Raw genomic sequence first — 21,628 nt, 5'->3', positions numbered from 1 at the left:
ATAACTGTGCCATTACCTAGCAACCTGTTGCATCTGTTTGCAGCCATTTTCCTGTGTGAGTGTAAATGTTGAGTTATGAGGCGTGGCCAGCAGCAGCATTTAGCGGGACAGAGACCCTAAAGAAGCTTGGACAGGAGCTCAGAACTGACCAGACTAAAATCTCATTATCTAAGAATGAGTTTGTATGTTTTGTATAGACCGTAGCTCTGTCCTAACCTGTTGAAGGAAGTATAATAGGACTGAACTCTGTTGGTTCGTCTGTTCTTTCAGGCTCAGCAGCACATGGTGGCTGAGCGAAATGCAGGACACCGCCGGCAGCAGGCCTACATCACCCCCAACATCGCCGCTCAAGCCCCGTATTCTTTCCATCACAACAGCCCCTCCCACACGGGCGGCGTCCACCCGCACCTGGCCGCCACCCACCTGCCCAGCCAGCCCCACCTGTACACCTACACGGCCCCCGCCGCCCTGGGCTCCACCGGCACCGTGGCCCACCTGGTGGCGTCGCAGGGCTCGGCGCGCCACGCCGTCCAGCACGGGAGCTACCCCCCCAGCATCGTCCACCAGGTCCCAGTCAGCGTGAGCCACCGCGTACTGCCGTCGCCCACAATGCACCACAGCCAGTACCAGGCACAGTTCGCCCACCAGGCCTACATCAGCGCCTCACCCGCCTCCACTGTCTACACTGGATACCCACTGAGTCCCACCAAGGTCAACCAGTATCCTTACCTCTAGAGACGAGCCGGACTGACACTGAAGGGGCCTGACCCCCGACCCAGCGATGCTGCTTCCCGCACTGCAAAAACACAAAACCTCACCAAGAATATTTAGTCTAGGTTCTGGTGCAAATATATAGTACTGTTGAAATAATACAAAATACTTACAAGTAACTTTCTGTTGAAATAATACAAAACTTAAAAGTAACTTTTCAGCATGAAATAGGAGCTTGTTCAGTAATTAATTAATATTATTGATGTGAAATTATTGTAGGTAGAATCTCCAAGTACTCAAGTAAGAGTAGCACCACTTCAACAAATTTTTATCCAAGTGAAAGTAAAAAGTAGTTGAGAAATTACTCAAGTAAGAGTAGGAGAGTATTTGGTAATTGGTAATAAAGCTACATCAGTCATTTAATATTTCAAAATTACATCATCAGGCCGACAAAGTTATGTGGAATTTTAGGTATTTTAAAGACCAAAATAAAAATAATTCATATAACTAATTATAACAAAGTAACAAAAACAGGAAAAAAACACATTTTTCCAAATCAATTCCTTTCAGTAAATTTCATAACTTATGACCTTTTAACCATAACTGCCAGTATTTGTCTGGTGAATTATTAGCTGTTCTTGATTCAGTGAAGTTACTCACACTGGGTTGGGTATCCAGAAATTTTACTCAAGTAAGAGTAAAATTTACAAAAAGTAAATGTTACTAGTTATTACCCAACTCTGGTTAATATTGATGAAAATGAAGCTATAATTGAAATAGTCTTCCATTGGAACTAGACACTTTTCCTGTATTATATTATAAATTATAATATGATAAAAGTATTTTTTTCACTGTCAGATTATTTCACTTATAACTAGTACTTTTTATATAAATTAAGAAATTAAGCTCCCATACCTTGCTGAAAAGTTAGTTTTGTCTTATTTCAGGTCTACTAAGAAATTTGCACCAGTAACTGGATCATAAATCTTGGTGAGATTTTGTGTTTTTGCAGTGTTCATCCTCCATCCCATCCTCTCCTCGACCTCAGACATGAAAAGAGACAGAGGAACATGCAACCCTCATGAAGCTGTCATGTGTAACTTGAAGAAGGAATGACTGAACAGAAGGAAACGTGACTCAGATCCTCTGGAGAAGAGAAAAATGATGCCGACTGTTTTTCTTCTTTTGACTATTTTCCCCCCAGAAAAGGGCCAGTTCTGCTTTTGTTTCCCCTCCCTTTGCTTTCCTTTACAAAAGAAGCAACGTCTCATTAGTTTTGTGGGGGAAGTTTCGAGGACAGCGGACATTTTAAGATTTATTTAATTTCTTTCCCCGCTCTCCTCTCCCATCCCCCGCCTAAATATGTTTGGGACTGTTGAACAGGGGGGCGATATTGACTGGAAGTTTGAATTCCCAAAAGCTTTGGGACTTGGTGAAATACGGAAACCTGCTGCTCTTCAAAGATAAAAAAAATACTGATGGCCTTGAACTGTCTTAGTATTTCCAAATCAGCGGAGGCGTGGGGTGAAAACGAAGAGAGGAAACCCCGCCCACTCCTCCTCCTCCAGCAGAGGAGGGAACTGGAAATCTAACCAACAGAAGACAACAAATCTTTTAGTGTATTTATAGATATTTTTTCCTTTGTTTTTTCCACCTTCAGTTTGATCTAGGTGTCTTAGCTGGGCCCCGTGTATAGAATGTAGCAGTATGCACCTGTTTTTATTTCTTTTTTTAATTCCCTTGATACCAATAGAGTTATTTGTTATTTTTTCTTCTTCAATGTGATTGCACAAAGTGGTTATAATAACATAGGCATGTACAACGTGATTGTCTGTGTGCTACTGTCAGCCATGTGTGTGTAGCTCATCTCCACAGGATCCTCCTCAAGTCTTTAGATGTCGATCGTCGTTCCCTCGTAGTGCCTTACAGATTTACCGACACAGTTTACTCGGCTCGGGTCCCGAAAGCCGCGAGAGACTACGGCTAAACTTAGCGTGACGCGTTTTCCCCGGTTTCACATCTTAATTGGGACACTTGTAGGTTTCTTCCAGGTGTAGGTTCAGCCCTCGCTGTTTCACAACCATAGCGTCCCGCAGATGATGAAGATTAATGTCAAAGCAGAAATCACGCTGAGCTGTTTTTTTTTTTTATTGTTATTATTCTGTGTGCATGAGACCATTTGTCTGGGGTACTTACCAAAGTCAGAGATAAAGTCATGTTACACTTCGTTCTGGAAATTCATGTAAATATAATAGATAGATGTAGAGTGAAGCTGTCGCTGTTTTCCTCGTTTTCTGCTAATCACGTGAGAAAACGTGCGTCTCAATTCGGAAGCACAGACGTTAGCTCAGTTGTTTTGAGGTTACAGGACAAAGTTTGAGACATAATAGAGTTTTTGGTGCATCTCATGAATTACATTATGACAAAATGTTCATAAAAACCTGAAAAAAATTATATTTCAGTACTTTCTTTTTGTTAATTTTAATGATTATGGCTTGCAGCAAATGAAACCCAAAATTGAATCTTTTAAAAAACTAGAAGGTACCAAAAAATCTGACTTTTAAGAAAGAAACTTTATACATAATTATGGAGAAAACTGCTATGAATACTCACAACAAAAAGGGTAAAATATAGGTCAGAAATTTTGCTGTTCCAAGCTTATTCATAGAAAACTCAGTGGAAGGGAAAAGTATGGCTAATCTAGCACAGTAATACAGCAATTATTAAAACAGATATTTGTAGTATACCCATGTACTGTACATGTCCTGTCAGAAAATAAAACTAGACTATAAAAAGCTAAAAATGTGTATTCTATTTTCCTCCAGACTCTGGGATGTTGATTTTCAAATGAATCTCAAATTTGCTTTAAAAAAATTATCTGAAAAGATTATGTTTTTAACCGGTCTTTTTCCTTCCACTCAACTTTCCACCAATATTCTTATTGGCTGACTCTGTCAACGAGTCAGCCATCTTTCCTTTGATTTTGTGAGTTTCTATTAGTCATAATCATTACACTTTAGAGAAATAAATCACTATTTTCTTCAACAAATGCTAATTTCTTGAGATGCACCTGTATTTTTCAAGGTTAAGAGCTAGTCTGAGAGAAGGGCCTGACAGAAAGTGATTGTTGCCATGAGGTAGTTCAACAGACAGAGCACAGAGGGATGTTTGGAAGAGAAACCGAGTGGGGTGAAGGAAAGGGGCTGGTTGGAAGCTCCATCTTTAAAGGGACTTAAAATGGTTGCAAGTTGGCAATGAGCAGGTTGATAGTTACACTGAGCCGCGGCGGGTGCTGCCTCACCTGGCGGCGGGCGCTGCCTCACCTGGCGGTGGCGCTCCTGAGTATCTGACATATTGTTTGTGAGCTCTGATGAAGCGAGCACGGTGTTGGCGCCGGCGCTGCAGGGAGAGGGCGGACGGGAAACGGGACACGCATGCACCTGGAAGGGGCGCCTTATGGATGTTTTCGTCATTGCTGTCCATTTGTCTTCAATCCACGGATATCGCCATGCCAACGGGGCGGGGATGCCTGAACACTTAGAGAACCAATAGGGCTGCCGCTTTGTGTGTTTGCTGCTTGATTTTATTTAGCCAATAGTACAAATAACCATTTGCCCTATTGAATGAACATGGGCACATCAGAACTGCTGGTGGTCTAGTCAAAGCCTTCTGCCCTCCTCCTTGGTATGCCATAGTACTTGCATTTGAAGTGATTCTTTTTTCCTCTTTTTAACTTATCTTCCTTTTCTTTTACATGGCTGTAGTACTTGTGTTTATTTTTTAGAGATTGTTGCAATAATTCTTGTGGACGTTTTATCAAAATACATGTGTGTGTTTTTATGATATGTCGGGCTTATTTGGGTTTTGTAACCTGGTGTACAGTGATGTTTCGTACCGGGTGAAGGTGGGTGCACCTGTCTAAAGTGTTGCAACACTGCTGAGGGTAGAGAAGTGTGCAGGCTGATGGTAATCCACTGGGGCGCTTTCAGAAACCTGCTTTTGGGTAATCCATTACCATTGGGTCCCAATTGTAATCCATTGGGTAATCCGCCCTCTGGAGTCGGCTTTCATCCTGGTACTTTCCGCTCCCCGTTAACGCCTCGGGTCCAGGTACTTGAAGATGTGATTACATGGTATGTTGCTGATTACATCAGGCATCTCTGTTGTGTTGTTTTCTGTTTCATCTCCTTCGTTTCCTCTGGGTCGTTCAGGACTGAGCACACGTGCATAACTTGGAGGATTTCTGAATCAAACTACTGAAACATTCCACTGTTTTTGAGGGAATATCACAACTACTGTCCACACCCGTCAGCATGGAGGCACCAAAGACTTTAACGAGATCGACCATGCACAGCACAGAACAAGCAATCCTCCTCGTCATTGCCAGAATATCCAGGCAATAACTTCAAACGCTTCATAAAGTGTGGATTTCACTCTATGAAACGCATGTGTGTGAGGATTTAACATGCATACAGCACAGGTGTTTCTTTGTGGACTTTTAGCTACGATGCCATGATAAAGTAATTACCCCCTTGTAGATATCTTTTTTTTTCTCCACACACTAAAATATTTTAAAAAATAACATGAACAGCTTTAAAGCTGTCCCAACCAACATATCAGCCACATTTTTTTTGGCTCATTTCACTATCCATCTCATTGTGTAATTATAACCAGAATAAGAAATTATTTTAATAGAACCCAACTGACAGTAGTGGGGAAAAATATGTCAAAATGGTCTCTAAGGGAGAGTTCAAGGTTAAAACCATGAAGCCCCGTCTTATATTTACCAAAAACAAAAAAAGTATTTTTGCTGTACTTCTACTGCAAATATCTTAGTCTACTTGGAATAAGACAAAACTAACTTACCAAATATGGAAGCAGATTGTTCCACTTATGGGAAAAACATCTTATTAGTGAGACAGTCTGCCAATGGAACTAGTACTTTTTCATCAATATTAAGGAATTATTGACTTAAAATAAGCTCCTATATCTTGGTGAAAAATTCTTTGCACGTTTGTTTTGTGTTATATTCAATGCATTGAGATATTTGCAGTAGAAACTAGACAGAAATTACTTGGTAAGAATTTGTGTTTTTGCAGCGTGGAACCATGACTTCTGTTTCCTAGCAGAAAAGCGTGTTTGTTAGCCCAGTTTAACTAGATTTATGAAGTGGGACGATGATCCAAAACACAGCAAATCAACCTGTGATTGGCTGGAGTGGCCTCAGTAACTGGACTTAAGTCCAAACTTAAGTCCAGTTGAGATGTTGTGGCAGGTCGGTTTCCTGCATGATGACTGTTTAAGAGAGACTTCAGTGCGTAGGAAGTGGGAGGGGTCTAATGGTCGAAAGTCAGTAAGAAAGTCGTTAGATTTGATGCTAGCCGCGTTTTGAAAAAAAGTTGCTGGAGGCATCTGAAAAGTTGTAAATATAGCGACAAAGTTGATAAGGTAGCAACAGACGTTCTTCTGTCGAGACCACACCCCTCCACTCATGCCCGCTCTTGGCCACGCCCCTCACCGTACCTTAGCTCTGCCTGCTTTGGTGGAATTTTTCCAAAATCGTCATGGGTCGGGGCTAAGCTTTCACAGAGGAGGTAGTTGCATTTAAACAGAACTTTCATGCACAAATACCCTTCAATTTGGCTCAAATAATTTCATGTTCCCTTAATAAATGATGTTTCAAATCATCTTTTGAAAACTTCTATTTGTATTTACTCAGGTTATCTTTGATAATAAGATATTTCTGATAATCTGAAACATTAAAAAACAAAAACAGAATAAAAGGGGTAAATACTTTTTCACAGCGCCGTATCAAAACATCTTTTTTCTGTTTTTATTTTGAATTCTTCCACACATTTACCTGTTTAAACGAAGCCAGAAATGAATGATCATGCCTTTTCTCTCGTTGTTTTCTGTTTTGTATTGTCGTTGTAGGAAAGCTAATTTTGAAAGGTTTCAGAGTAGACCTGCAAAAATGAATAACCCAAAATGTATGAAGCATACTTTTAAAGGTCATGGTCATCTGCACAAAACGAATGTAACATTATGTGACCCAACCACGTCTGTCATGGCTTTAGATTTCTCAGTGGGTGATTATTTTATTAATTTGTGACCCATGCATGGCACAATAACTATACAACTGGTTTCCATCAAAGCCCCACTAAAAACCAACAATGTAATGTTGCCTATTATCATAATTAGGATATATAAATGGTCTTATTTTTCCAGAATGAAACAACACTGTGGAACTCGATTTGTATGATATGTTTGTCTGTTTCACATAACCAACATTTTACGGATTACTGAGGAAAAAGAGGGTCAGAAAAGTGAGCATCATCGTAGATAGAGTGCCCTTAAAATTACCAAAATGTGCTTAAGTAGCGTTTAAAAATGTTTGGTGTTGCTGAGGTGTGTACAGCCTTCCCAGATAGCAATGTTAATGTTAACTACTGCCTTCCAAATAACCAACGATACCTCCAAAGCTTTAAAAGGTGACATTTTAATTAGTGGAAACTGAAACAAGGCAGCGTGTCCATCTCTCTGTCGTCCTCCTGTCAAAAAGCGCTCAAACTTCCAGTCCTGCTTATGGCGTTGCTCATCCCGACAAACATTCCCGACAGTGTTACTTGCAGCGCCGCAGCAGTCGTTCTGAAACGACTCGCAGCTCGTTAAAAACACACCTGCAACACCTGCGCTGTAGAAATACCTGGCTGGAGCTGCAGCTGCTTCCCAAAGGTCAAAGGAGATGAAGGCAGGTGAGCAGGTAGATACGTTATGTCACAGAGAAATGCATAATGTAGTTACACAAACATTTTCCAAACCCCTTTGGGTACATGTTATTATTATTATTATTATTATTATTATTTAACCATTCTGTTAATTGGATCTATTCCTTTCGCTGGTTATTCCTCGGGGGAATTCAGGGTTGGGTGGTCATGGTTTGATGCCTTCATTGACTGATTCAAATTAAATTTTTCAACACCTCCAGTTATAATTATTGTGTATAAAACTTGCTAAAGAGAAATAACTGCTTACTTGAAGTAACGTAGGTCCTGATTTTATAACAGAATTATTGTACATACTATCTATTGTTTTTTATGAGGAATCATGTAACTTGAATGTGCTAGTTAGATTTGAAAAGTTTTGTTTTTTTTCGGTTTTAGTTTCTTTGGGAAAATATTCAACTTACATCAGAAATCAGAGCGGTACCGAATTTAATTTTGTTTTCTGGGGACTACTACACTTAAAAAAATTTAAAAATATGTTTCAGACTCTTTGGTAGAAGTAGAGATGATTTGATTCTAACAGAAAATGTAATTTAATATATAAGATTTTTCTTATCTATGCATAAAACTTGTGTTTGTAATCTTTATCAGATGTTTTTTTATTCTAAAAAAAGTTAGGAAAATACCTGCTGTTGTGTCTGTGGACTGAAAGTAATGAAAGTTCTTAGTTTTGATGCGTTTAATAATTTTTTTGTGTGAAGGAAGAAATTGGCCGATTCAAATATTCCCTAGAAACTATGAATGGTAAATAATAAGTTAACATTTAAAGGACCGAGAATAAGAGCGCATCAAACCCTGACCCCCTTTTTTGCGTCTATTGCTGTATGGTTTCTCAATGTTGTGATATTTAATTCTTTGTCAATGAAGCTAACGTGTGCTGCAGTATTTCCTAGTATACATCTCTGTTGATGGTCTTTTCTTAATTAGTTTTATCGGGGAGTGATGTCTCTTTATTTCAATTTGTTATTGTAGCGTTTTATGTATACCCTGTTCCTTAGCCTAATATTATCAAGTATGTTATGAGAATGGATATTTTACTGGCTTTATAGAATGTTTTAAAATAAATATAATATTGACAATAAGAAAAAGAGGATTATTTAAACCTCCTAACACGTTGACTACATGCTACTAAGCGCTTGTGTTTTTCCATTAGGATATTGTGTGCTTCTCTTAATCATTTTCGTTGTAGAAAAAATGAGTGAATTTATATTAGGCTTTGAAAAACTAATGACACAATTGTAAATTTTACAGGAGGACTTTTATTAGACAAACAGCATCATCAGATAGAAGAGAATAGTAATTTTAATTGTCCTCCTTACTAACTGTAGGATGAGAAGGGGCTCGCGTTGTGGTGAACTATGTTCTAGCTTGTTATTCACTGTTACTTTTGATCATTTTTTGGGTCTCAGAGGTGAATCGAGTTAATGAGAATTTGTAAGCTCACATATGCATATTGTATATGTGTAGAAATGTAATCACACTTTGTCTTGGATTAACATTAAACTGTCAAGTCACGGCAACAGTCTCCACTTTTTTATTCCTTGGTGTGTGATCTTCAGATAGTGTCCAATTCAACTCAGTTTGTTTCTATAGCAACAATTCACAACAAATGTCACCTCAAAGCACTTTACAAAATGAAAAAAAATTCAAATTAGTTTAAAAAGTTTTGCTTCGAGTCACTGACTTACAGCATTTACTCCTCCTGATGTAGCAACTGTACACAATTGCTTACATTGTGTTGTTGACAGCAGTCACTCATACTGAGTATGCATGTGGCGACAGTGGAGAGGAAAAGCTCCCCTTTAACAGGAAGAAACCTCCAGCAGAACCAGAAACTTGCCCAGTACAATCTGCCACTTTCCAAGGTTTGAGAAGAGACACAAAAAGAAACAGATTCACTGATCCAGGAGAACTTTCTACGCTCATGAAAAGTACAAAGTTAACAACACGAGAGAGAACAATTAGTTAATGGCAGCATTATTTCAACTGATGCCGCCCTCCAGGAATGTTTCACAGCTAAACAGAAAGCCAGACCAGAGAAACTACCAGTTGAAATAACAGAAAAACAATTCAAGTTGGAGAGTAATAGAAGAAGAAAGTGAGGAAAAGTGGTCAGTTTGTCCATCGGCAGCTACCTACCCCTAAACCTCAACCCAACTGGGAAAACGTTTCTGTTTTAACTATAAAACTTTATCAAAAAGGAAAGTTTTAAGCTTTGTCTTAAAAGTAGACAGGGGCGTCTTCCTTCCTAATATGTTAAAAAATACAGGTGCAAGCATTGTTATGAAACTGCATGTGATAAGTTTTTACAAAGGTGAATTAAACTTATATTAATACAGACCAATGTGTAGGTGGGAATGTATGTATCAACAAAATATATACATTAATGATGGCAACATTTTCTAAACCAACAAAATAGAAAGTATTCAACCTAAAAAGTTTTTAAAAACCCATACACCTTTCTGTTATTAAGGAAAACACCTGTCAGTTTTCACAACCTAGGCATATTGTACGTTTACATCACAAAAATTAACGATTGCAATAAAATTATTTTGCATTCTTAATCGAAAAAGAAAACATGACCATTGACTGCTTTTAACTTGGTGATTTTGGATTCGGGTGCAAACAGTTTGAGCACTGCCCTACTGAAACCTTAGTAGGACCTCCTTGCTACCACTGGGTGTCAGCATGCACGAAAATGTTAACTTGCAATAAATGACAATGACGTGATAGGGTTATGTTGATTATCTCCATTTCATTGAAAACTAACAAACAAAAAAAAACTTCCAGGCACAAGTTCTGCAGGCTTTGAAAGCAAACCGCTCTCTGGAGCGACTCAGTTTAACGAAATAAGCAGCAAAATAAACAATCATTCTTAATTTTTTTTATCCCACACTATTTGTAAACGTTGCGTTTTAATATAGCTTCAAATTGTGATTGAGTTCAAAAGTTAAACATAAAGGAGTTTAAAGTTTAAATATAGGACTGCATAAAAACTTGAGGACTCATTAAAGGGTCATAAGGAAGGTAATCCAATTTAGCAGATAAAAGCTGACACGAATATGTCTTCCATAGATGTTAATGCATCGTTGCATGAAGTAACGTTGCCGTGGAAGCCGCAGACGCCAGTGCGGGAGGACCAACCTAATATTAAAAGACAAACCTGACCGATATGAGCGTCAGCCAATCAGAATGGGGCTGGATCAGCAAGCGACGAATCAGAACGGCCAGGGGGCGGGGCTAAGCCAATCAGGACGCGAGGGGGTAACTGGTAACTGAAATTGTATCACATCACAAGGAGCTATCAGGTCCGGAGCAGCACGCTTTCTCCAAAATAACTTCAAAACAAGCAAGGTTCTCATAAAGCACGTCAGATAAAGGATTTTATTCTTTCCAAGGATATTTTCTCCCCACCTTCACGTAAACTGTCCGAGTCGGAGCTCGCTTTTCATGGGTAAGTGCGCAGCTATGAGCTGGCTGAAAGGACAGTCCGCTCCGGGAAGAAAAAGAGAGATAACCGTTTCATCCGAGCTAGCTTTTGGAAATATCACCCGAGTGCGGATGTTAGCCAGAGCTTAGCCTTTTTCAGCGGCACCCAAAGAGGGATATTAGCTTTTTGTAGCTTCATGAGGAGCTACATGATGGCTAAGCTCAGAGTAACGGGACGGGGTAAGGACGGAGGCTGAAGTGTGTCTGGATGACAGAGCTAGCCGCTCTGTTTCACCTCTGGTGGAAATGACTTAAAACCCTGGAAACTGTTTCAAAAACCTGTATATATTTATATAATTCCTCAAAATGGGGAACACAGTAGAACATGCTGTTCAAGTAAAACAGATCTGTTCTCACCTAAACTTGCTGCAGTGGGAAAATTAAAAAGTTCAGAAGAACTTCAGCTGTGACAAACAATGCTGGAGGATGTTTAATTTTGTTTATGACAACACAGCAATGAGGGGAATATTAAAGCCTCCAAATTTAATGTATTTATCAGGATCTTGTGTTATTGACCCATTTTTCTTTCCAAAATATCTCTACCTCAAATTGGATGGAGAGCACTTGTGAATATCAGTATCAAATATTTTGCCACAGATTTACAATTTGTCTGGAGTTTGACTAGGCCATTTTACATGGATATGCTTTGATTCAAACTATCTGTTTTAACTTTGTCCGCTTACTTAGGCTGGTTGTCCTCCTGGAGGGTGATCAACTATCCTACATTGTCGTCCTACATGGAAGACAACGTTTTTTGCATGTTGTCTTCCATGTAGGCAGGAAGGAGCTCCAGTAGCAGTCTGTCTTTCCACCAATCTAAAGAGGCCTTTGACTGAAGCCTGTTGCTGTATGATTATTATGATATGCTAACAGCTCATTATAGGAGCAGCAGAGACAATATTAACATGTCTGGGATAATACCATCAGTTTTTGGCAAGCACTGCTAATCCACTTACTTTGCTTTTGCCACTCCTTTAAATCTCTGTGCATTATGATGGATGGAAGAGATGGGTTAAACATCCTCCCTCTCTCTCTGCTCTTTGGTCCTCATTTCAACTCAGCTGGGATTTTGGGTCAGAGTTCAATAATTATTTTAGCTTTTAAGATGCTAATCAGCTGCTCAAAGTTGGAAAAAGTAGCGCTTGTTGCTACAGCTACGCATCATTATTGTTTAAAAGAAAAAAAGTGCAAGCAAAAATCTTTTTAGCTGCAAAATGAGAGGAATTAATTGTTCAAGAAAAGAAAACAGAACAAAAAAAGACTCAGATTCAGTTCCACATATGCAGTCTCTGTTTCCTAATTAGGTGACTTCTAATGGGAACTGGTTGGTCTGGATCTTATTTAGGGGCATCAGAGTAAAGAGGTTTATATTTTGTCATCTTCCTAAAATAATTGGCTAATAATTTGGTGCCGCTGTAATTTTTTGTCAAAAAAAAAATTGTCTCCACCTCTTTTTTTCTGAAAGATGTTTCAGGCAGAAAAAAGTCACTTTTGGCACAAAATGACTTGGGTCATTATTTTAGGAAGGTGACGGAATGTAAAAAAGATTCTTTCTTTTCCTTCCACTTTATAGTTCGGTCCTGTTGGGATTTTCACATAAAATCCCGATTAAATTCACTGAAATTATTGGTTTTAATCTGACAAACTATAAAAATGCTACACCTTGTATGTATTGTTCTTTTTCACTGAAGTGAGCTGTAATTTTGACTATAAAGCACATGGAGTTTAGCATTTAGCTTCAGTTTGCATCTCTGTTGTCTCCCTGCAGCCTTTGACCTCTGGAGGAGGATGCTCCTGAAGGAGTAACTCAAGCTTCTGTTTGTTGATGTGATGAATCTTCACTTCTTAAGCGGATGAAATGCCTTGAAGCTTGCACCGCCTTACCATGGCAGGTTTTCTCTCCACTGTGGGTTTGGCGGTGATGCTCCAGGCTCTGGTGCATGACCAGTGTGCAGCGTTTCTGGGGATAACAGTGTTGGTAACGCTGATCTCTGCTGGCTCACCTCTTCCAGGTAAGAGAACACCTTTCTCCGACTCACTGAAACTTGATCCACTGACTTAAACTTTGTGTTACGCAAGTGGTTTCGATACCTATCACGTGGCTCGTTCTGTTGCGTTTGATAAGCAGATTGATGCATGCAACACATTCTGTAATCTGTAATGTGAAACAAATTGCAAAAATATGACTGTTTAAAAAACAGGAGCAACAATTGCTTTGGAATCTTGATCACAAAATAATGAAATATTTGCACAAGTTTCACAAACAGTTTAAAGAAAACATATTATTCAATATATTTCAGCAAATATTTGTCTTGTTATTTGACAAACGTAGAGAAACTATAAACTACAGTGTAGTTTTTCTACTTTTATATGATCATTTTTTCTTTACATATGTGTTTTTTTGGGAGTTCTATTTGCAGGACTCCATTCAAACCTTTTGCATTAGTTGCACTGGTGAAACTAACTTTTTTAGCTTACTTGCACCAAAGGGTTCAACTGCATTGCATTTAATGTTGCAGTTTTGCAAGTTTTTTTTCCATCACCTTCGTTGGAGGCTGTTAAATAATGATTAACAGTCTAGTAAACAAAGTTCTTTATTTGAATCAGAATTATAGAAGACAGGTAACTTAGTGAAATTGGTGGGCATTGTGAACATACTGTTTCTCACCACTAAAGGACATTTAAGGTATTGTTCTGTTATTTAGTTTTATATTCAGGCATATATATGTTCTGCTAATGTTTGCTGAGAATAATTAGGATTTTATCTTGATGTATTTCTGTTCTGGTTCTACTTCTCTTGCCTCAGTGTCTGCTTTATCCAGCCTCCACCATTCTGATCAGTATGTGACATGGTTACTCAAATCTTGGAGACTCTTTGCACAATTGTGGCCTTGTTTGTGGAGTGTAGGGCAGCTGCACTGAGGTGCTTCAATATAAGCTGCAAACTTTGCATTTTGAATCTACTGGCTAAAGTCAAAGATCTGATGTTTGACTTTCAGACTCAAGAGCTAAACACGAGTAAATGTCTGAATCTGCTTGATAGACATTCTCTCTGTACTTAAATGTATTGATGCTGACGTTATCCAATCAATGCAACTCCCAGAGGAAAAGAACACATTGCAAAAAATCTGCTCTGTTACTTTTTAGCAGGATTATGCAGTAAAAATGTCAGGTAATGAGGAATTAGTGAATCAAAGTTCTGCTGAAATGATAACACAGCCATTAATGTAATTAACTGCAGTTTTCCAATTACTGCATTGGTCATATTTGTGATACAAAAAGAAAGTTAAGCAGTGCTTTAAATGGAGCTGCTTGGAATTAGAAACTCTTGAAATTTCGATAATATTGGTGATGCTAACTCCCACCTGCAGGTGGCAGTAGTTCTTACTTCTACACTGCTTCGTCGGTCTTCCTTGATGTCAAGTTATAGCCTGTGATCGATGTGGCGAATAACAAAAAGTCATTTTTATTGTCGTACAAAAGCACAAATATCACACAATTCCATGCAAATATTTCTAAAATTAACAATCTGATTTGACTATCAATAGGTTATATGTTATCTTAAACAGTTAATCGGATTAATCGTGATAAATCGATTATTGAATATAATTGTCAACTAATTTGGTAATCGATTAATCGTTAACCATAGTAAGCAAACTCAAAAAAGGCCATTTTCTGAAACAACACAGCCAGAGCAGTAATTAAGCAAAAATTAATTAAATATCTACATTTTGCATCTAAGACTAAAAAACCCTTCTTTATGTATAAATGCTTCACCCAAAACTAAAATTCTGTAAAAAAAATAAAATAAAAAATCTTATTTAGCATCTTTTGCTATCGAATTATTAATTGGTTAATCAAAAAACTAATCAACAGATCAGCCCTACACTGTATTGATGTTCAGTTCAATGGAAAGGGCTGAGCTTATTTAGTCCTTTTTAAGAATTTAGTATTTTTTGTTGCATTCCTTTAGTGTATGCTTGATCATTTGCGTCATTAAAGGAATACTGCCTCACTGCTAAGGGACGTGTACTACATAACTCTTACTGCTAATATATATCATTATTATACCAAGGTAAACATTTGCCATGCAGCTCGAATTTTGCCAAAAAAACCTGTAATCTAAGAGTAAATATCATAAAATTAGATTGGTTATTTCTTTCCAACTCAACAAAGAACACTTTGATTTTCACTTCAGCTGTTGTTTTTTCCTCTCTGCATTGAATTAATTGGTTGACAAATTGGGCCAATGAAGCTGAGGGCCAGCAAAGCCCCGTCTAATTACCAACGCGGTCTGTTGCCACACGAAATCTGATCTGTTTGGATGACAATATGTCCATTCATTGTTGATTAGAGCCAGGAGCAGTTACAGATCAATGGTTAGAAGCTATCAGAAGCCAAACTCTGGGTAATGTTGCACTGAGCGGGCCCACGCTGACCCGAAACCCACCAGTCTGTCCCAGCCATCGTTATGGCTCGGTTGAGAACAGTGGAGGCAGGTCTGCAGGTTGGGAGGTGGTAAGACGCACCAAACAGACACAAAGGATGAACAATAATTTCAACATGGCCGACACATCTGACTGAGCCCTACTGATATGTGGAAGAAAAATTACATAAATATTGTACAATCCAGTTTTTCTTTTTTCTTTTTTTTTACTAACATGTTAGCTGCTAATACTGCTTTTGCTCAAAGCAGTATTAGATTTTAACTAAGATGGCGTCCAAGATGGCCGCCATTAAGGACAAGTTTTGTGATATCTCAGCTTTTAATAGAGCTAAACAAATAATTTTAAAAAAAATCTAGTCATACATTTTTGGAGACATTAACCCATCAGTGTCAAATTCACTTTACTGTAAAATTTTGCTTTTCATGGATTTAATTAACACATTCAGAGGAAATTGTGCCCTTTCTCTTCAATAAAGTACCTTTTTAATAAACATGTATATTCTCAGTAATAATTTGTGCATTAATTGATTTTTATCATCAGACTGGTCTAAGATGTCGGAAATGTAAAAGTAAACTTGCATTTATGATGCGCTTGATTTAATTAGAGTTCAGATCTGGGTGCACCTGCAACCGAAAATACAAATAATGCTGTTCTGTCCATTTGAGAGTTAAAACACTAAATAATATGTTCACTTTTAAATACTTTACAGTAATAAATGTGTCACTTGTTTAATGAGTTACAAACCATAAGATGTTTTAAAAAGTTAAAACCTCCGACTTTCTAAGTCGTTTTCATTGTTTCATTTTCATCTGAAAATATGATTCAGAATGTCAGATATAATTAGATTAAACTGAAAGTCAACAAAACTACCTCGGTTCAGAGTAGAACTCAAGGAGCCAATCTGACAATTTTTCTTTAAACTGTAATAATGGAAACTGTGATTTCAAACTGTAATTTTTTGCACTTTCGTGTAACTGTAAATTTGACTTTTTGTTACTGACTGATCACAGACTATAACTAGACATCAAGGAAGACTGATTCAGTAGTGTAGTAGAAGTAATGATTACTGCCACCTGCAGGTGGGAGTTAGCATCAGTTAAGAACAACAATTTTTACCACTGTGGAAAATTTGCTATAAATTCACAATTAGGGCAAAAAAAAATTGGGTATCTGTGGATTTTGTGCAAATTTCTGCGATCGCAGAATCAAAAAAATTGAAGTGAGTGTTTTAAATGTTCCCCTAATTACTTGCATGAACTAAATCTGTGATTACAATTCTTCAGTCTGTTGCTATGAAGTGTTTTTAATTTCAAAGCTCTCTTTATGATTTACTGTGAAGAAGCTGGCAGCTCATGGTCAAAAGCAAACCGCTTTAAGCAAAAGGCAACATTTGATTGACTTTTAAGTTGTAAACATGTTTAATGAAAGTGCTTCTTGACCTTTGACCTTATTTAGAAATATGTTTTGGATCTTTGAACGAGAGATCTGAGAAGCCCTGCTGAATGTTAACAGCTTTTCCAGCCTTTTTTGAGACCTTATTGTTCCAAGTCCAAACATATGCGACCTCGTTTTGAGCTCCTCCAGGCGAAATCATGTTGTTTTGGTCCTTTATGCATTACAAACCAACCAGTAAGTACTTCACTTTACCAGTCTCAGACTTTTAGAGCTGAAAGCTTCCTTCCAACCGCCTGGAGGTCTTTACTGAACCCGGCACACAAAGGGCCTGGACTCTGACCCTGGCCTGTGGAAGGATTGAGACAAAGTGCTGAGTGATGAGCGCCTCTCTGGATGCCTTCTTGTTTTCTAAAGAAAACCTAGATTAAGATTTTATGTATTTTCTGAGTTTTTTTTGTGATTCTGAGCCCAAAGTTTTGGAAATGACTGAAAAATGTTCAGGGAAGTCAACTGTGGCCTGTAGTTCTGTTTGTTTCTAGTGGTCTCCCTCTCTGTTTCACCTCTTCCTTTTTCTCAATCAGACTCTTGTACCGCTCTCCTCCCCTCCCCCATTTGCTGCTCCCCTCTTTCTTTAACCTCCCACCCGCCACCCATTCCCTTATCTTACAAAGCATCCCCTCCGGAAAGCAAAACAAGGGTCACATGAATGTTTTATGAGGTCTGTGCCGTGCAGTCAGGTCTCCATTCCCAGGTTCATATTTGTCAAAATCAACCAAAGATAAAGTTTGCAACTTCTTCTGACTTATCAAACCATGAAATAAAGTGCAAATTTGTTTTTTTCCCCTCCTTTCATTTGTTGATCTCTTCCATTTTTATTTCAGTGCTTAATAACTACTATATTAACAGTTTTTTTATATTGTTTTCAGATGAAGCTTCAGCCTGTTTTCAGTTATTCAGCAGCCTGAGTTTTAGCAGAGAGCTTGATCTCATTCAGCTCCACTGATAAAAACAATGCAATCTTTCCCATCTTAAAAGCTTCCCCGATAAACCGAATGTCAGCAGCTCAGCCGTATCTTGATTGTTGGACTCCGCTTGGCATTGGCGGCCGGCCGCTGCCAGCTGAAAAGAGCCAGTCACGCAAGGGGGCTCGGCTGAAAACAGAACCATGTGTGGGGTTGCAGTTAGTGAGCGTTATTACTAGAGAAACACGTCCTCCTGTCTCCTTCTCCCCCCCAAAATTACACAACCATTAAACTACTTTGCTTTGCAATAAAAAGTCTGGCAAACAGAGAAAATGATATCATCAGATTTTTTTTCACTTGGTGTCCAAGCGTTCTTCACACCTAAAACACATGCTCTCTGTCAGCAGCAGCTTGGAAACCGTGTTCAAATGTAATCTGATCTAGATTAGTTTAAAATATTATTTTCTTATATCTGAAGGTTTCAAGTTATTGTAACAGAATTGCTGTTGAAAATAATATTGATGTTGGCTTTACTTTGGCCCACTCCTCCCTGAATGAACCCAGTTTCTGCAGGAGGATTCATCATGCTTTGTTTTGTTGTGGGAGTCTTTAAAACAGAAATTAGGTCATCTGCTAACAGTAAAAATCCTCGTCTTATTAGGATAGTTTTAATGTGACTTTCTGTGACATTAAATGTAACATATTTAGTATTAAACATCACAACTCCGCTTCTCTGACCGAGGAATTCATTGCCATTTTATTTCAAGGTATGCAAAAGTATAGAAAAGAGAAAATACAGGGTGGAAGATATTTTTGTTGACATTTTGTATGTATATTATTCCCCAAAGTTTACATCCATCCGTCCATCCATCCATCCAATGTAAAACTATCTGCCATAAATTACTGAAGTTGAGCAAAATTCTATCTAAAAAATCTATCTGAAAATTTATCAGTTTCTGACATAAAAACATGTAACAAATGCCCCATAATATCCACCCTCCAAGTTCTATATCCTCTTAACCTGATATAGGATTACACACAGGAGACCCATAGACACAAGTGAAACTTAATAACTACTTGGAAATTTCTAATGCATAAATTTAAATCTCAACGCTCTCATTTCATAACATGAAGCAATACGCTTTACATTGAGTCCCAATCGTTCTCACAGCATCACTGTATGTAACGCTGCAATCTGAAAACTGAAGTTATTATTTTGGGCCTAAAGAGGAACAATCTACAGTCATCATGCAGCTTCAGTTATTATTGTTAGAAACTAGAGAATCAGTCCTGAAATCTGGGTGGAGTGATGGACTCTGACCTGAACCTGAACCTGAACCTTCAGAGTTACATAAAGACAGTTACAAAGTCAACCTCCTGTCACCTGAAGGACATTTCCAGGATTAGAGAACAAATGTCCCAACAATATCAAGACAAACTCATCCATGTGTTTGTCTCTAGTCCCATCGATTACTGCAACAGTGTCTTCACAGGTCTGACTAAAAAATCAGTCCTCCAGCTGCAGCTGATCCAGAACGCTGCTGCTGGCATTCTGACTAAAACCAGGAAGATACAGCACATCACCCAGTTCTACAATCCTTCCAAATCCTTCCAAAGAGAGAGTATATGTTAAAACACTGTTGTTAGTTTATAAATCACTGAACGGCTTAGCACCACAGTACATTAAAGATTTGCTGTTGTTGTATCAACTTTCCAGATCTCTCAGGTCTTCTGGTTCTGGTTCTGCTCTGCATCCCCAGAAACAAACATGGAGAAGCAGCATTCAGCTCTATGCACCACAAATCTTCCAGAAAACTGCAAAACAGTTGAAACTCTGAGTTCCTTTAAATAAAGGCTAAAACCCACCTGTTTAGAGCTGCCTTTGATTAATATATTTGATGATTATTCTTGATGATTTTGACAAAATGTGACATTTGTTGTTTATTTCATAATATTATCTTGTGAAGCACATTGAACTGCCTTATTGTTGAAATGCGCAAATAAACTTGACTTGACTCAGTGGAGGGCTCAGATGCAACATCTGGTAGCCTGTCGCATTTCAGGCGTGCATTAACACTCTGCATGAAACCTATTTGGCTGAATGGAGGAACTGCCACTGCCACTCATGGCAGATATGGATCCGGATGTTCAGAACACTTACAGGAATTAATGATGATTGAAAACAAAAAGAAAAGTGAGGAAAATGTTGGTTATTCACATCTGTCCAAAATTGGAAAGTTTTCCTAATGCTGCTAAGGAATCTCATTTATATACTCACAATGAAGCGCAGTTTTTTTACACAAGTTCATTTTTGAAAATCGGCCCTTCAGTAGTCAGTCCAGTTTTCTCTCTGAGCAGCATGATTGGTGGACTTACAGGTGTTTGGTTTCATGGCTGCGCCTGACAATGAGCAGCCAACCAACTGGAACCCTCTCCTGTTTCAGCGAACAGGTGGTGTTGCTGTGTCGTCTCTGAGACCTTCATCATACTTTACCCACAGTAATGGCCGCCCTAATCCAGGCTGAGCACCTATGTATGCCTGGTTGCTGTTTGCTGCAATAAACTTTGACCAAGTTTAGCATTCTAGCATTAATTATTAAAAACAGGATCAATTCTCTTTGTAGTTTGAAGTAATTAGGTATTATTTAAACAGTTATTTGATTATATTTTGTATGCTATAAATTAAAGTTTTTAAAAGACTCATAAAATGATAATAAAGAGCAAAGACTTTGCTGTTGTAGTAAATGTTGTAGTAAAAGGTGCATCCTTTCTCTAATCTGTAATTGCCTGTGTCACTGTTGTCATCCTTACTTCAGTCATTATTATCATCCATCGCCGTCCAGTAATCACAATTATCTCAATTAGGTGGCTATTTTTGTCGTCCTTTCACCCAAGCTTTGTTGTCTCAAAAGGTGACTGCTGATAAAAGCCTTTGTGGCCGTTGGGGCGTGTTTTACAAGAGCTGACATTTTGGGGTCATGAGCAGCAGCTTGACCTCAGACATCAGCGATCTCCTGCACGAGTCGGACCCTCTTTGTTCAGTTTTTAAGCAGTTTTCAGCCACATAAATGGTTACAATCATTGTTAGAAACCATGTGTGTTTCTGCAACAACCATTCAACCACACATTATTTAAATAATTAACTGTTTTTGTGCTCTATCACTTTTATGCAAATAAGCTGTTACTAGTCACACCCCCCAACTTGTTATTTAAACTTTATTCACATAAATGAGCAGCAGACAGATGCACAATGGTAAAATGGTGCACTATGACCCTGAGTCAGACCCAGAAGTAGAAGTAGAACCTCCTGCACAACCAACAAGGAGGTAGCAGTGGTTTCTGAATGGTAAGTCAAAAACAAGACAGTTGTCTTTTCCTGTAGATAACCAGTTGACCAAACATGCTTGTCTTCCAATCATGAATGGAGCGGAGCAAAACTTGGGTTGCTAGGTGAGGGGTACTGCCTGCCGATTGTGACGTCATAATTGGGAGGCTTTCAAGATGCCAAAAAATGTTAACTTTTTTTTGTGTGTGTTTGAACTGTTTCTAGAAGCAGTAGAAACCCAAATGGAAGTACAGAAATGTGTAAAAAAAAAAAAGAAGAATTTAGCATGATAGGTCCTCTTTAAGAGCCTGTAGAAAGATCATGGTGCATCAGAGTTGCCTTTTCTTCCTTTGTCTTTTTTTTTTTTGAAGCAGGTTAGCAGATGTTGTTATTCTCATTTATATGGTTTTCATTGCATTGAAGGATAATCACTTTATTATGTGCCCTGTATGTTTTCTGTGTGTGTGTGTCTCTACTGGTTTAGCAATTCTATTTAGGAACGTCTCTGGCACA

The 21,628-nt window shown here is 38.4% G+C and overlaps 2 protein-coding genes across 6 annotated transcripts in view; both read left to right on the top strand.

Moving 5' to 3' along the window:
- Window positions 1–9,016, top strand: part of hipk2 (homeodomain interacting protein kinase 2) — a 103,738-nt gene extending 94,722 nt beyond the window's left edge. For all 3 annotated transcript variants that reach the window (XM_028033912.1, XM_028033904.1, XM_028033895.1), the window contains exon 15: window positions 271–9,016. In XM_028033912.1, the coding sequence (XP_027889713.1) occupies window positions 271–735 (465 nt within the window). In that variant the 3' untranslated portion in view covers window positions 736–9,016. The remainder of the gene's footprint in view (window positions 1–270) is intronic.
- A 1,743-nt stretch (window positions 9,017–10,759) lies between these two features.
- The window catches only part of LOC114159618 (UPF0606 protein KIAA1549), a 37,946-nt gene continuing 27,077 nt past the window's right edge, over window positions 10,760–21,628 (top strand). For all 3 annotated transcript variants that reach the window (XM_028041634.1, XM_028041628.1, XM_028041619.1), the window contains exons 1-2: window positions 10,760–10,950; window positions 12,754–12,997. In XM_028041634.1, coding sequence (XP_027897435.1) covers window positions 12,871–12,997 — 127 coding nt within the window. In that variant the 5' untranslated portion in view covers window positions 10,760–10,950; window positions 12,754–12,870. The remainder of the gene's footprint in view (window positions 10,951–12,753; window positions 12,998–21,628) is intronic.

The sequence above is a fragment of the Xiphophorus couchianus genome, chromosome 2, assembly GCF_001444195.1.
Source record: "Xiphophorus couchianus chromosome 2, X_couchianus-1.0, whole genome shotgun sequence".
NCBI classification, from domain to species: domain Eukaryota; kingdom Metazoa; phylum Chordata; class Actinopteri; order Cyprinodontiformes; family Poeciliidae; genus Xiphophorus; species Xiphophorus couchianus.
This window is presented reverse-complemented; position numbering and strand designations above follow the sequence as displayed.